The sequence below is a fragment of the Sus scrofa genome, chromosome 13 (genome assembly GCF_054392235.1).
Source record: "Sus scrofa isolate SSC_HxYL_T2T_F1_AM1 chromosome 13, Sscrofa_HxYL_maternal_Yorkshire_Landrace_v2.0, whole genome shotgun sequence".
NCBI classification, from domain to species: domain Eukaryota; kingdom Metazoa; phylum Chordata; class Mammalia; order Artiodactyla; family Suidae; genus Sus; species Sus scrofa.
In genome coordinates this window covers 149,284,656-149,300,231 of record NC_139395.1, presented here as the reverse complement: position 1 = coordinate 149,300,231, position 15,576 = coordinate 149,284,656, and the positions used below count along the sequence as shown (strand labels likewise).

At 40.3% G+C, this 15,576-nt stretch overlaps 2 protein-coding genes and 1 long non-coding RNA gene across 31 annotated transcripts in view; 2 read left to right on the top strand and 1 right to left on the bottom strand.

Moving 5' to 3' along the window:
- IQCG (IQ motif containing G) overlaps positions 1–4,275 on the top strand; it is a 47,815-nt gene extending 43,540 nt beyond the window's left edge. For all 4 annotated transcript variants that reach the window (XM_084990891.1, XM_084990889.1, XM_084990890.1 and 1 more), the window contains 3 exons: positions 25–156; positions 1,855–1,956; positions 3,818–4,275. In XM_084990891.1, coding sequence (XP_084847017.1) covers positions 25–156; positions 1,855–1,956; positions 3,818–3,949 — 366 coding nt within the window. In that variant the 3' untranslated portion in view covers positions 3,950–4,275. The remainder of the gene's footprint in view (positions 1–24; positions 157–1,854; positions 1,957–3,817) is intronic.
- LRCH3 (leucine rich repeats and calponin homology domain containing 3) overlaps positions 1–15,576 on the bottom strand; it is a 201,622-nt gene that overhangs the window by 62,366 nt on the left and 123,680 nt on the right. For 12 of the 26 annotated variants that reach the window (XM_005670145.4, XM_084990869.1, XM_021070194.2 and 9 more), the window contains one exon: positions 4,967–8,161. The exons of 2 other annotated variants lie outside the window; for them this stretch is intronic. In XM_005670145.4, coding sequence (XP_005670202.2) covers positions 8,036–8,161 — 126 coding nt within the window. In that variant the 3' untranslated portion in view covers positions 4,967–8,035. Of the gene's footprint in view, positions 1–4,966; positions 8,162–8,324; positions 11,628–15,576 lie in introns of those variants that run through there. 12 more of the 26 variants (XM_005670142.4, XM_005670144.4, XM_005670143.4 and 9 more) reach the window with 2 other exon arrangements.
- LOC146397693 (uncharacterized) lies at positions 9,273–14,727 on the top strand. The gene is made up of 2 exons (XR_014824630.1): positions 9,273–12,839; positions 14,142–14,727. It is a non-coding gene; the product is annotated as an uncharacterized LOC146397693 (long non-coding RNA).

Here is a 15,576-nt window from a genome sequence, read left to right as displayed (position 1 = left end):
TGAATACTGTTTTTTTCCAAACAGAAACTTGAAGAGAAGCTAGAGTTCTGGATGGAGAAATTTGATAAGGACACAGAAATGAAACAGAATGAACTAAATGCCCTCAAAGCTGCTAAGGCCAGTGATTTAGCACATCTTCAAGAACTTGCAAAGATGGTAAGGAAGCAGTCTTTTTAGGCCTGTACCTGCAGCATATGGAGGTTCCCAGGCTAGGGGTCTAATTGGAGCTGTAGACGCCAGCCTACACCACAGCCACAGCGACACCAGATCTGAGCCGAGTCTGCAACCTACACCAAAGCTCACGGCAGTGCCAGATCCTTAACACACTAAGTGAGGCCAGGGATCGAACCTGTACCCTCATGGATACTAGTTGGATTTGTTTCCGATGTAACATGGCGGGAGCTCCAGGAAGCAGTCTTGATGGCAGCAGTAAGAGCAATGAGGAGTGGGTGGTAGCTAGATAATGTGATTTTGGGTCAGAAAGTGGAGGTGTGTCTGAACCACTGGAATTCTTTTTAGATGATAATGATGGCATTGGTGGGGGCAATAATAGCAGCAGCTGACACTTTATAGTGTTTAATCTTTCCTTGGCACTTTTCCAGGATTTTACATATATAACTTAGTTAAACGTCTCCAAAACCCCTGAGCTAGATAGTACTTTTATTTCTACTTTATGATCGCTGAAGAAAATTTATAAATGACAATTTATAGGAAGCTTCTGATATGGTTTCATTATTAAGTGCAGAATTTCTCAAATTTCTCTTTTAAAAGATGGCTGCAGGAGTCCCCATTGTGGTGCAGTGGTTAACGAATCCAACTAGGAACCATGAAGCTGCGGGTTCGATCCCTGGCCTTGCTCAGTGGGTTAAGGGTCCGACATTGCTGTGAGCTGTGGTGTAGGTTGCAGATGCGGCTCGGATCCAGCGTTGCTGTGGCTCTGGCGTAGGCTCGTGGCTACAGCTCCGATTCAACCCCTAGCCTGGGAACCTCCATATGCCGAGGTAGCAGCCCAAGAAATGGCAAAAAAGACAAAAAAAAAAAAAAAAAAAAAAGATGGCTGCAGAGTTCCCTGATGGCTCAGCAGGTTAAACACCTAATGTTGTCACTGCCATGGCACAGGTTTGATCCTTGCCTCCAGAACTGCATGCCAGGCACAGCAAAATAAAAGAAAAGATGGCTGGTATTTTTAGATGTATATTCTATTAGATTTTTAAAAATGCATTAATTTGAGGTCACCCATTAATGGTGACCATTAGTCACCCATCAAGCTAGTATTTCATTTTCTTTTTTGGCTGCCCCATTGCAGATGGAGTTACGGGGCCAGGGATCAGATCTGAGCTGTAGTTGCAACGTAAGCCACAGCTGTGGCAACTCCAGATCCTTAACCCACTGTGTTGGGCTGGGGATCGAACCTGTGTCAGAACCTGTGTCATAGTGCCAATCCCACTGTGTCACAGCAGGAACGAACATGACTAGTATCCATGAGGATGTGGGTTCAATCCCTGGCCCCGCTCAGTGGGTTAAGGATCCAATGTTGCTGTGAGCTGTGGTGTAGGTCACAGATGCGACTTGGATCTTGAGTTGCTGTGGCTGTGGCGTAGGCCTGTAGCTGTAGCTCGGATATGCTGAGTGTGAGGCCCTGAAAAAAAAAGTTATTCAAGCTGAAAAATTTGGGGAACAATTATAAAGTTAATATGTGAATATTGACAATATAAGACTCAAGTAAGTTTCTTCAGTTTGTCTTTAGATTTGGCATGCTTTACTTGCAAGTTTTATATTAAAAATGCAGGGCTGGCTGGGCCACAGCTTAGCTAGGAGAGTCCTGTAATGTATGATTCATGTCTACTTTTGCAGATAAGGGAATATGAACAGGTCATCATTGAAGATCGTATAGAAAAGGAGAAGACCCGGAAGAAGATACAACAAGATGACTTGGAATTAAAGAGCATCATAAAGGCAGGAAACTGTAATCGGGATCTTGGGGCCTTTTTAATTCTGTGGCTGGCGAATCATGGAGGAAGACAGACAAAACATCTTATTATCAAACATGGAGCAGGAAATCTGTGGGCTTTTGTTATTATTCGAAATTTGCCAACACACAGTCCGTCATAGCAGCAAGACAGTTAAGAGAAAAGAACATGGCCCCAATTTTTAATCTAGGAAAGAGGTGGTTAGCAGTGGAAACAGAACGTAGAACTTGTGCCCAGAGGTCAAACTTAGGAATACTATTTGGAATTCCCACTGTGGCTTGGTGGAAATGAACATGTTCATTTAGTATCCATGAGGATTCGGTTTCCATCCCTGGCCTCACTCAGTGGGTTAAAGATCTGATGTCACCATGAGCTTGGTGTAGGTTACAGACACAGCTCGGATCCTGTGTTGCTGTGGCTGTGGCGTAGGCCGGCAGCTACAGGTCCCATTCAACCCCTAGTCCAGGAACTTCCATATGCTATACTTTCGGCCCTTAAAAAAAAAAAAATACTATTTATAACCAAAAAAGCTCCTTAAAGGAATTCATTTTAATATCCCACTGCTTCTTAAAATCCTATTTATAAGTCCGCTCAGGCTGTTTTCAAAAGGTGAAGGGGATAAGTAGCAGCTCAGAAAAAGAAGTTATTTTAGCTTTATATAAACTTGGCTATATTAGTGATGATGAAACTAGAAAGTCAGATTCTGGGAAATATTTTCAGGCAAAACTGACATCAGCTGGACCGAAACTATAGTTTTGAGAATTGCCCATCTCTCTGAAAGATGAGTATCTGCTGAGACTCTACAGTGTGCAAACTGTGCTTTGGGAAGTATGGTAGGGAGCAGATTAAGAAAGCAAGCTTTAAAGTACATTGAGGACCAGACTCAAACTTTACATTCAGAGAGAGTCCGATGTCTAGTTAGCAAGTTATTTATTGAGCTTCTGTGGGTTTTCTGTCAAGATTCCTAGATTTAGAGCAAAATTTTAAGTAGCAGCTGGAAACCATTTTTGTTTTTTCACCAGTGGAATTTGGTTTGCTTTTAAAGTAGGCCAGACTGTTTTCACAACAGTTGTGTCTAATGACTAAGGAGCTATCTAAATTCTTTTTATTTATTTATTATTTTTTTTGTCTTTTTGTTGTTGTTGTTGCTGCTATTTCTTGGGCCGCTCCCGCGGCATATTGAAGTTCCCAGGCTAGGGGTTGAATTGGAGCTGTAGCCACCGGCCTACGCCAGAGCCACAGCAACGCGGGATCCGAGCCATGTCTGCAACCTACACCACAGCTCACGGCAACGCCGGATCCCTAACCCACTGAGCAAGGGCAGGGATCGAACCCGCAACCTCATGGTTCCTAGTCAGATTTGTTAACCACTGTGCCACGACGGGAACTCCCTAAATTCTTTTTGAAAGTAAGAGGAGTCCTGATCCTTTAATCAGTCGTTAAAGATAGAAAATGCATCTGGAAGCTGACTGAAGTCATCTAGATTATTTGCACATTTCTGATTGAGTGCTCGCTTGGCCCATGTCAGCCCTTTTGGATCAAATAGTTGTTAGATGTGGGGAACTTGAATGTTGATAAAGAAGTTCAAGGGAGTCAGGTTTCTAAGTGCAAACGAAAGATAGGCCTACTCAGATTCATTTTTTTCTCTTTTCACTCCTTGAGAACTGGAGAGGCCATGAATTGAGCTCTGGGTCCTGCCCAACAGGCGAGCACTGCGTGGGGGGAGCAGGCTTGGCCACTGGCATGTCTGAGACCATCTTCATCGAAGTTAGTTTATGAAAAAACAGTCTCCTTATGTAGAAAGAATGCAGCCTGTAAATTGTACTCACTTTCCCGTCCTCTTCCAGCTCCAGGCTTGGTGGCGAGGCATTGTGGTGCGGAGAGAAATCGGTGGTTTCAGAATGCCCAAGAAGGACAATGACAGCAAGGATATGAAAGGCAAAGGCAAAGGCAAGGACGAGCAGAGAGGCAAGAAGTGACCACGGTATCTTCTGCTGTTCTGGAGATGGGAAGGAGGACCCGAAGGGAGCGAGAAACATCTTTTGCCATCACAGGTACACCCGTATGTTGTTTGTCATTTGGACATTCCCAGGTGAGGTCTGGTTACTTCACTTTGCCTGTTATATTAGTTTTCAAACCCTGAATTAGGACTCTACCATGGATTCAGGGCTTCTTTGAAAAAAAAAAAAAATTGTTGTGAAGAAATATTTCTGGGAGACTTGTGAAGATTCCTGTTTCTCACCAGAACAAAAAGTACATGATCCCAGTTATAGTGATGCATTAAAAACTTCAATGTTTTCTGAAACATCTGATTCTGATTTTACTCAACTTGCATATAGTGTAAAATGGAACAAAGTGTCATAAAATGACACTTCTCATGAGCAAAAGCGTTTAGTAGGAACTACAAGATGTTTATCGTATGTCTAGTGTAATTCATACACAGTAAAGTTTTAATAATGGTTCCTACTTGGTTTTTAGGTTTATTATCACTTCAGTGTACTTATACGGGGTGTGTGTGACATGGAACATTCATTATAGCTGCTTCAGCTTCTTTTCTGGGAGGTAGGGGTATAAATGATAAATATAAGAAATGAGATGTTAGGATATACAACCCACAAATAGAAAGACGGGTGATACAGGAGTTCCCATTGTGGCTCAGCAGTTAATGAACCCGACTAGGATCCATGAGGACACAGGTTCGATCCCTGGCCTCTCTCAGTGGGTTAAGAATCCGGCATTGCCATGAGCTGTGGTATAGGTCACAGACATGGCTCGAATCCTCCATTGCTGTGGTTGTGATGTAGGTTGGCAGCTGTAGCTCAGATTAGACTCCTAGCCTGGGAACCTCTATAAGCCACGGGTGCGGCCCTAAAAAGCAAAAACAAACAAAAAGTACATTTTGATATCAAGAGACTACTGTGAGGACCCATTTTCTACCAGTGTTCCTTAAGGGAATTTACCCTTTCATTTTTGCCAAGGAAACCATGCTTTAGGTATGAACATTTTCAAGCCGACCTTTATTTCATCCTATGGAAGTGTTGGCTTTTATTTTAATGTCATGTGGAAGGTGGCATACAGGCAATTTAAAATAACATACATGATATTGACATATTTATTCTTAGAACTTATGCATATTTACAGACATACAAATATAAGACAATGTTTTACAAAATCTTTTACTAATTACATGTTTACAACATTTTCAGAAATAAAATGAAATCTGCTGTAAACCATCTTACTGCAACATGTATATAAAAAGGTTTCTAAATATCCATGTTTTCCTTCATTTTATATAACCTTTTAAGCGCTTAGTTTTTAAAAATTCATCATATTCACCAGCATAGTCACAGATCACTAGTCATTGCTGACCTGTTATCAAGTAAGAAAATCACACTCCTTGATTAGCTGTAAGGCTGTATTTTCAAAGCCTGTTAAGGAAAGTGACCTACTAAGTGTCCTGCTCTATTTCAGTTGAATACAGAGGCCCCTACTCCCATAAGCTGTTGCCAGAGGAAACTGGTTTGGAGTCCTAAGCAAACAGGAGTTTGAAAGCTTAGAAACCTGATGGCTTAAAATCTCCACAGTTGGCAGGGGCCCTAGTAGGCGGGCACTTAGCTTTTTCTTCATTCCCGCTTCAGCGCTGGGAAGCTCGCTGCTTCGTGCTTCAGTAGGAAGCTCATAAATGATCAGGTGGAACCGTTACAAAGTCATCTTCATCTTGTTAGAGTTTAGCAAGGCTAAATGTTAAATTTTCTTTCCAGTTAAAACAACAAAATAAGTACATAAAAAACACTGAATACAAAAATTTTCCAACAAAACATGACTTGTTTTTGCATCTTGACACAGAAGAGACATTCAATATATTTTATATTTTTCTTTCATTATCAACCAAAACTGTACACAAATATTTTCTAACAATTCAAATATAAATTTGAATTAGTTTAATAAAAATATATAAGATTTCATGCTATGTATAAAATTTGAAGTTGAAAATTCCAATTACTTCTATGGAAAAACTAGTCAAAAATGTTCCAAATATTGCATTATGTACATTGATTGGGATTAGTCCTGTCCTCTGCTGAGTTTCATTTCTTTTTCTTTTTTTTTTTTTTTGGTTTTTAGGGTTGCAACCACAGAATATGGAAGTTCCCAGGCTAGGGGTCAAACTGGAGCTACAGCTGCCAGCCTACACCACAGCCACAGCAACATAGGATCCGAGCCGCCTCTGCAATTTACGCCACAGCTCATGGCAATGCCATATCCTTAACCCACTGATCGAGGCCAGGAATTGAACCGGCAACCACATGGTCACTAGTTGGATTAATTTCCACTGTGCCACGACGGGAACTCCGGTGAGCTTCATTTCAAATGGCTCTTTATAGTTTGCAGATTGTACTGAGGTTTAATGTTGACTAGAAGTAAGAACACCTATAATTTAAAAATATACACAGCTAAATTCTAAACGAGTCGTATGATTGGTGGGTCTGTTTGGAACTATAAATACAAAGGGGTCTGGCTCACGGCACTTAAAACACATTTATCCTAAAGGATTGGGCTTTGAGCTCAGATGTTCTTTGTTATATAATTTTAAACCTGTGATAAGGAAAAAACATTATTTTGACCAGATACTCAACATGATTTTATCCAAAGGTACTTTTAGATGCTGCTACATGATAAAAAGAACATTTTATGCTCGCACGCATGCAGTGGATTAAAAAAAAAAAAAAAAAAAGCTCCAGAACAATTAACAGGAAAAAGCCTAGATAACGAATATCTTCACCTACTCTATTTGCTTAGTTTACAAAGGCAGTGAATACCAAAAGATATCACTGACAACTAAAAGGGTCTCAAAATACAGGGGAAGACAGACCCAAGTGGCTTAGACTTGAATAAAGGCTCCTGGCTTTGTGTTGCCTAAGCCCTTGGGTTCTTTAACTGCACCCACAATTGAGTAAATAAGGCACTAGTAGGGGAGCTAGATGGCTAGATGAAAAGACAGCAAGCTGTTTTTAAGATGCCACAAGTGCTTTAATTCAGCCATGGAAACTGGCAGCTATGTGAAAGAAATCTAAGAAACCTGGCTTTTCCTTTATTTTCATAATCATCCATTAGTTGGGGAGCTAGAAGTGTATCAGCTGTGACTGGAAGGTGTTTGCAGGTCCAGGTATCCTGAGAATAGCATGGGGGTAAAGAGTGCAGGGCTCAATGAAGTCAACACACAGGATGCAGACTGCCACATGCTGCCAGCCTGAAGGTGAGGACCCTGTGTGTAGAGTGCGTAATTATGTTTGGATAATAGTGGCATGTTACATGAACCATCCTTTTAAGTGGTGGTGGACTAGAGCTGGGGGGAGGCCTAGGACACTGGCCTTAAATACAGTGGTATGTATTTCACTGTTTTACTATGCAAAATCTTCTACATTATTTTTGTTTTACATTGGACAGAATAGTCCAAATAGTCCTAATATAGCTTTTGACTTTAAATGTGACTGAAAAACACAGTGAAGTCATTATTTCTCCAACTGACACAAATACCTAGCTTGGAACAGTGGTCTTCACTTCATGAAACACCTGAAATGTTTGCTGAAATGTGGAAACCCAGACCTCTAAACCTACTGAATAAGAATCTGTATTTTTAACAAATTCTCCAGGAGATTCTAATGAATAACTCTATTTAGAAACCAGTAGACTCTAGAAGGCTCGGAAACAGCATGTCTATGCCTTCAAGGGAGGCAAATATCCTTCTGAGAAGATAGTCTTCAATGTGTGAAAAAACCTACTCTCTGAGAGGGAAGCACAGCCAGGCTAGGCTTCAGTGTTGGGTTCTTAGTAACGACAGAATTGTTTCATTTGTAAAAACCAACCATGTCTTCATAAACAATTCAATGAAAATGGATATAACCTCCCCTAAAATGGAGAAATGAAGCAAAACATTCCTGTTAGGAATCATGGAAACAGTCCCTTTTAAGAACACATAAGCGCTTTGTTAAGCAGATGGCTGGCAGCAGCAGTCACGTGGTCCTGTTCCGGTTTGGCCAGGCCAGTGCCCAAGGTGCTGGGAGTCCTTACACAGCAGAAAACTGGTGCTGCTGCTGCTTGGGTGGGGCAAGTTCCAGGAGAGCCTGGACCGTCACTGCAACCTGGCTCAAACCTTTCTCTTCTAAAATGTGGAGAGGCAAGCATAATTGCTCCTGAAATGGGACAACGTAACATAAAAACAAAAGAGAAGAGAGGATGAACGTCACAGAACTGAAAAGAAAAAAAAAAAAAAAGCATCTCCTCCTCAGAATAATGAATTGAGATATGAAGAGTCAGTACCTGGGAAACTGACCTGTTATATGAGTTACGCAGAGCTGGTACCCAACAATCACTGTCACTTTATTAAAACGACTAAAAAGCAGGTACAGATCATTTCGAAAACTGGAAAATGGACAAGTTACATATACATACAACAGAGGATAAACAGAATACTATGGAGTAAAAGCAACATCCTTCATCTCTGGTAAATAAAAGAGCAATGCAGACCAGTAAAATGAGGCAGGTGAAACTAGACAAACAGCTCCAAGTTACCAGATGGCCCAAGCCTAAAAATATAGCATAGTAGGAAGAAAGCGCTTTGGAAATTACAAACTGTAGGAATGCGAGATAGTTTCATGCCATAACTCAGACTGCACGAGAGAGGAATGCCCACTATTTGCATTGTGGGCCTGTGAAAATTAGGGCTGTCATACCAGGCAGGGATCACAGGAAGAAGCAGAAGTTGAGATTTAGATGTATTTGAGGAACCTTCCTCTACTTTGGGTGATTTATGGAAGGCCCAGTTTGAATTAGTTTAAAAAATCTGACTTACAGACTTTAAAAAAAGAAACTGTATTTGAAAAAGTATTTCATGTCCTGATATTTAATGGATTAAATTATGCTGGAGTACTATGATGTGAGAACATCATAATTAATATATGATATTTGAAAAGTGTTTACAAGTTCGCTTAAGGAAGTTAAATTACTTCTATCTTGTTTACCCCATTAATGTGTTTGGTTAATCCTTGCTTGTAAGAGAAAAAGGCCTATCATAAGAATAACGCCTATCACTGATTAGATTAAAGAAAGAAGAGACTGCCCTTAAAGGAATGAAAGTGGAATTCTGGTTCCACTAAAAGAGACTATACATATTTATTAAAGAAGATAATTGAATTTTTCTCAGCTTTTCATTGGCACTTAATATATTATTAGGAAGTTTTACAAAATCAGTTGCAATAAAAATATAAGTGTTTATTATGAGCAGTTACTGGTAGTTGTGCTTAGTTTCTTTTTTTTCTTTTTTTTGTCTTTTGTCTTTTTAGGGCTGCACCCATGGTGTATGGAGCTTCCCAGGCTAGGGGTCCAATCGGAGCTACAGCTGCCAGCCACAACCACAGCAACACCAGATCTGAGCCGTATCAGCGACCTACACCACAGCTCACGGCAACACCAGATCCTTAACCCACTGAGCGAGGCCAGGGATCGAACCCACCACCTCATGGTTCCTAGTCGTATTCATTTCTGCTGCACCCCAACGGGAACTCCGGCTTAATTTCTTTTTATTTAATACTTACCTTGATAAAATAAGGTGAATGGAATCTTTTGATCTTATAAAACTAGCAACTTTGTATAAATCTTTTGAGTACAACTGCAGGTATAGATTAACTATACTTAAAAGGAACCTGCAGGGTGTTTTGCTCTTGGGAGTGTATTTCCTCTGAGGTCAATCCCATCCCTTAATCTCCATTCTTAGGGGTGTCCCGCAACCTGTACGCCTGTGGCTGAGACATTCCCTCAGTGGCTTTTGCTCTCCAGATGCACACTTACCTTCTAGCTGCCTTAGGGAGAACTCTGTTCTGAAGAGAATGCACCCTTACTCCCCAAACCACACATAACACCATGTGCTTTTTTATCAGGTGTTTTCTTAGAAAAGGGAGAAAACTCCACAGAATGGAATGATCTCTGATCAGAGACATCTTAGAAACAAAACCCCCCAAACTCTGAAAGGCACTACTACTGTATAAAACTAAAGTTTTCAACACAGTGTTCAATGTTTTCGGCATTAACAGTAAACAGTTTTTAATGCATTAAATATTTTCTCATTTAATATGAAAGTCAACTAAAGCAATCAGATCCTCAGACTGACTTCTACAACATGATGTTATGGTCCTTACAATCTCCCTTCATACTTGAGTTTCTTGGTCCAATTTTGTTAATAGTTCAGGAGATTGTAAATGTACAAAAGCACCATTTATGAGAACTAGAATCTGAATGCAATTATAAAGTAGTTTCAAGCATTAAGGCTAGCAGCTGATATACTAAGCCTTCTGAAGAGATAACATTCACTGCTTTGGGTACAGAACAGAGATTGCCGCCTAATACTCTACCTGCTACTATTCAGATACAATCTCCTCAACAGCCTATCAAATGTAAGTTCACTTATTAAGATGGTTCACATATATTAGAAATTACATAAATCCCACTTTTAAATTCTAAATAGGATTATAGAAGTAAAGTTCAGCTAAAGATAACAAAGGTCTGACCCTGGAAGGTCCGCTCTGGATAATTTGCTTGTGTGCTGTTTTCAATGAACTCAAAGGGCTCCGAACAGCACTCTAGAGAGCCTACATGATCTTTGGACTGAACATTTTTTTTTTCTGGCCTCGCCTGCAGCATGCAGAAGTTCCAGGGCCAGGGGTCAAACCTGTACCATAGCAGCAACCCAAGCCACAGTAGTGACAACACTGGATCCTTAACCTGCTGCACCACCAGCGAACTCCTGGACTGAACATTCTGATCAAATTAAAATTATTAAGATTAAATGCAGTGCTTTCCAGATGTCCAGATAGCAAATGCTTAAGCAGACCTGTCCCTACCAATAAAGGGAGATTTCAGGATTTCCGGGCACAGCTCAATGCAGAATTTTCCATGGCCATGTGCCTCCCCAAAACAGGGCAAATGCTTCCTTGTGAATAGCTGCTGAAAAGTTTAGCAACTTTTCATCTTAATGCTTCTCACAATTTCAACACTTAGGTTGTGTGGGGGCATGGGAAAATGGCTATATGGAAATTTTATCATGCCATTTGGAATAAAGTTCTAAGTCATATTCTAACAACAGGCTCAGGACTGTATGAGCAGAAATGCTCAGCGTTTATGATAAGAGAATAAGGCCACACACAGGCCAGGAGAACAGACGAATGAGCAGGAGAAATAAGGCTGGTCTTTTACTTTTTCTTAGAAATCATAAATGATTACTAATGTGATGTGCTGCTCATCTGGACACAGAGGGAAGGATTTAGCTACTTTACTGGTTAGCTCTTTGATGGCCAGAAAAAAAAAAAAAAAAAGCACATGTAAATACTTCAGAATGAGAAACAAACCTCCTTTACCAAGCACAGGAATGAGGTGGAAAAAAATCACTGGAATGCACTTGTTCGGCTAGAGGGGGAAGATCCAGTAATAAAGCATACAGAGAGTTAACATTAAAGTACAATAAAATGCCACAAAACCCAAAAGCTGCATAGACAGAGAGACAAAACTGGATTCTTCTGAATGTGCCCCAAGAGAAAGGAGTGTTTCAACAGTTCTTTTAACGCTGAGGTTTAGCTGAAGGATGTCAGAAGGGGAACAAAGATTGTCCTGTCCAAAGTGTGAGCAGGAAAGGAAAACAGAAACACAAAGTCAGTGGATCAGAAATACAGATTTGAGTATAGAATTCAATATGATCATCTCAGTCACATTCAAAGAAACACATCCAGTAACATTTTCAATTATGATGACTCAAAATAAAATACTGGAAAACAGAACCACAAAGAATTCTCTATGTGGCGAGCTTGATTTTACTACCAAATCACAGAATAAAATCATTGGTAACTCGTACAAACATTCAGGATAAAATGCACAGAGGTGTATGCTGGCTTAGGGTTGTGTGAGGCCTGAGAGTGATGAGTGTGTGAAGCAACCTCTTTCTTAAGTCATTCTCCCCTATTAACAAAAAAAGAAAAGCAAGAAGGCGAGGACAAATCCTGGGAGTGGGCTGAGGAGGGGGACGTCTTCAGACAAAGCCAGGTGAGTCAAGAAGCTTCCAGGAATGAAGAAAGCATAATAATAGGGAAAACTTACTACCTGAAAGTCAGGTGTACTGAATGACTTGGTGTTCCTCTAAAAATCAAGTCAAGTCCATCTTAACCAAGTCTAGTTTACCAATTATACAAAATGAATCTAGAGTTGTAAGGGGCCTTAGAGGTCATCCAGACCCTCCAATTCATAGATTAAAAAATTAAATAAATAAAAGCATTACTGGACTTGATAACAGGAAAATATCCTTTCACACACAACATATAATAACTCTAGGACATACGATACTAGACTCAAATACAAGTTTTTTTTAATCACCCATTATAGTTTTTTGAATGTAACCTATATTTAATAAAAGCATAATAATAAAGAGATACTCATGCACAACCTTATTGGAGGCTTTTTAATTTATTCCTTAGTGTTTCATTCATAATTTAACTTGTAAATATTTAAGAAGTCATATTGAGAAGGGAAACTGTTTGCCTTTATACATAACTCTAGACACAGAATCTGACAAATTTTTCAATGTAAGTTTTATATGATCTATTTTATTTTATTTTTTGGCTGAGGCATGCAACAGCTTGATGTGGGATCCCCATTACTGGACCAGGGATTGAAAGCGTGGAATCCTAACCATTAGGCCACCAGGAAACTCCCTATATGTCATCTGTTTTCAAAAGAGATCATTTTGGAGTTCCCGTCATGGCTCAATGGTTAACAAATCCGACTAGGAACCATGAGGTTGTGGGTTCGATCCCTGGCCTTGCTCAGTGGGTTAAGGATCCGGTGTTGCCGTGAGCTGTGGTGTAGGTCGAAGATGTGGCTTGGATCCCGAGTTACTGTGGCTGTGGTGTAGGCCGGCGGCTACAGCTCTGAGACCCCTAGCCTGGGAACCTCCATATGCTGCGGATGCGGCCCTAGAAAAGGCAAAAAGCCAAAAAAAAGAAAGTGATCATTTTTACATCCCTGGTTTTCTTTACAAGTCAGACATAGCAGGTGGGGATGCTGAGGTAAAGGTGAAACTGCCTAGAAGTAGGGGAGAACAATGGAAGAAGTATAAGTTTCTTCTTCCCTCCCATGCAGGGGGACCTGGGTATGCTAGTTTAAACCCACTAGTTTAACCCACCAGTTTCACTGGGAACTATATCTAGTCACTTATGATGGAGCGTGATGGAGGATAATGTGAGAAAAAGAATGTATACATGTATGTGTGACTGGGTCTCTTTGCTGTACAGTAGAAAATTGACAGAACACTGTAAACCAGCTATAATGGAAAAAATAAAAATCATTAAAAAAAATAAACCCATGAGTTTGTATTTACTCCTTTTCCTTCACTTTGCTTTGGGCAAATGACTGGTTGTTTGAGCAGAAGTTGTAGTGTAACAGGAACCCATCTAAAAGTGGTAGTGGTGGGGTAGAGACTTGAGTGGAAGGCAGAAGTGCTGAAGGAAGAGGTGCCCATGTGGAATGTCCATTTCCTCTTTCTGGTCAGGGAGACGGAGAGGAAGGGAGGATATGTCAAGACCTCCAGTCTAACCACCCTGGAAAAATACCCAGTCTTTAAAATTTGCATTTTTTTCCATCTTCTGCCTTTAAATACTGTTAACTGTTGCTGGGCAAATGGTGGATTAAATAAATGCATGCTTTAAAAGGCACACTTCTTTTGATTTTGCTGACTGATGGCAGGTATATTCTGAAAGCATTTCAGTGTATGGATTTTAAATCTGAGACAGATGATGGTTCTGTAAAGCCCAGAGGACATGAGCAGTGACTCTAAGAAGTCCTTTAACAGGTCTGACCCAGGCTAGGTGTGCAGCACATCTTCCTGTGTAGGGCTGTTTTCAGCACTCCTCTCTAGGTGCCTTTTTAATTTTTTCTTTTAATTTTAATTTTTTTTTTTTGTCTTTTTCTAGGGCCACACCCATAGCATATGGACGTTCCCAGGTTAGGGGTCTAATCAGAGCTGTAGCCGCCGGCCTACGCCAGAGCCACAGCAATGCAGGATCCAAGTCATGTCTGCGACCTACACCACAGCTCACAGCAACGCCGGATCCTTAACCCACTGAGCAAGGCCAGGGATTAAACCCGCAACCTCATGGTTCCTAGTCGGATTCATTAACCACTGAGCCACGACAGGAACTCCTCTAGGTACCTTTTTTAAATCGCTCATATTTTTCTTCTGGTTCCCATTCCCTGCACCAACCAATGCCACATTCTCTTGTTTAAAGACACTGAGCTAAGGAACCAGGGTAAGTACTAGGCATGTTTGTGATGGTCAGGAAGGAACATTTTCCATAGGCAGAAAGGAAATACTGAATGTGAAATTATTTGTAGGAATGTTAGAACCTGATTGTTAATATGGAAAAATGCATGGTATTTGTTTAGAATCTTATTAATGCTCTCAATATGTTTAAAAATGGTTTGTTCTAAAAGGTGATGAGCCTTTTGAAAACAATGATATGAAAATGACAAATTTGCTTTGAATTTGTTCACAGAACAAAAAAGATCCTTGCTAACTACCAATAAATGCAAATTTCAGTCTTTCATAACTCAGCTTAAAAAAAAATGCAAGAGAAAAAAGTGAAATGTAAACACTACAATCACAATCTTTTTTTTTTTTTTTTTTTTTTTGGTTGTGCTGGTGGTATATGAAAGTTCCCAGGCCAGGGAATTGAGAATGAACACAGCAGTGACCCAAGCCACAGCAGTGACAATGTTGGATCTTTTTTTTTTAACAATAATTTTAATTTTTTCCATTATAGCTGGTTTACAGTGTCCTGTCAATTTTCTACTGTGTACAGCAAGGTGACCCATTCACACATACATGTATACATTCCTTTTTCTCACATTATCATGCTCCATCATAAGTGACTACAGATATAGTTCCCAATGCCAGATCTTTAACCTTCTGAGCCACCAGGGAACTCCACAATGTACTTAATAAAAGGAGAAAAAAAACAGTACTGGTAATTCACACTGGCTAATACAGCTGCTCTGTAGAGCTGGGATCTCTTTCACTTTGTGAAAGAGCTGAAAGGGAAAGGCGCTCACTGGACAAGTGATGCTATGGCCGCCTCAAGCCATGTTAGTTAAAGAGAGGAATGGCAACCTGGGTAAAATGAGGCACTGTTACGAAAGCCCTTAACTTAAGGGACAAGGACTTAACTTCAGGAGAAACAGTGGAGCTGCTGAGTCCAGGAGCCAATACTGGGTTTCTGACAGCTAATTAAAAAGGCAATAGAGCACTGGGAACTATGTCCAGTCACTTATGATGGAGCATAATAATGTGAGAAAAAAGAATGTATATGTGCATGTGTAACTGGGTCACCATGCTGTACAGTGGGAAAAACAAAATAATGTATTGGGGGAAAAAAAAAAGGTGATAGAAGAGTCATGTTTTTCTTCCTTAAGGTTGGACAAAATATGGTGACAACAACTGTAACGGTTGAGATTAATGAAAAAAGGATCAAATACCACCAGTTTTTTGTTTTTTGTTTTTGTCTTTTTGTCT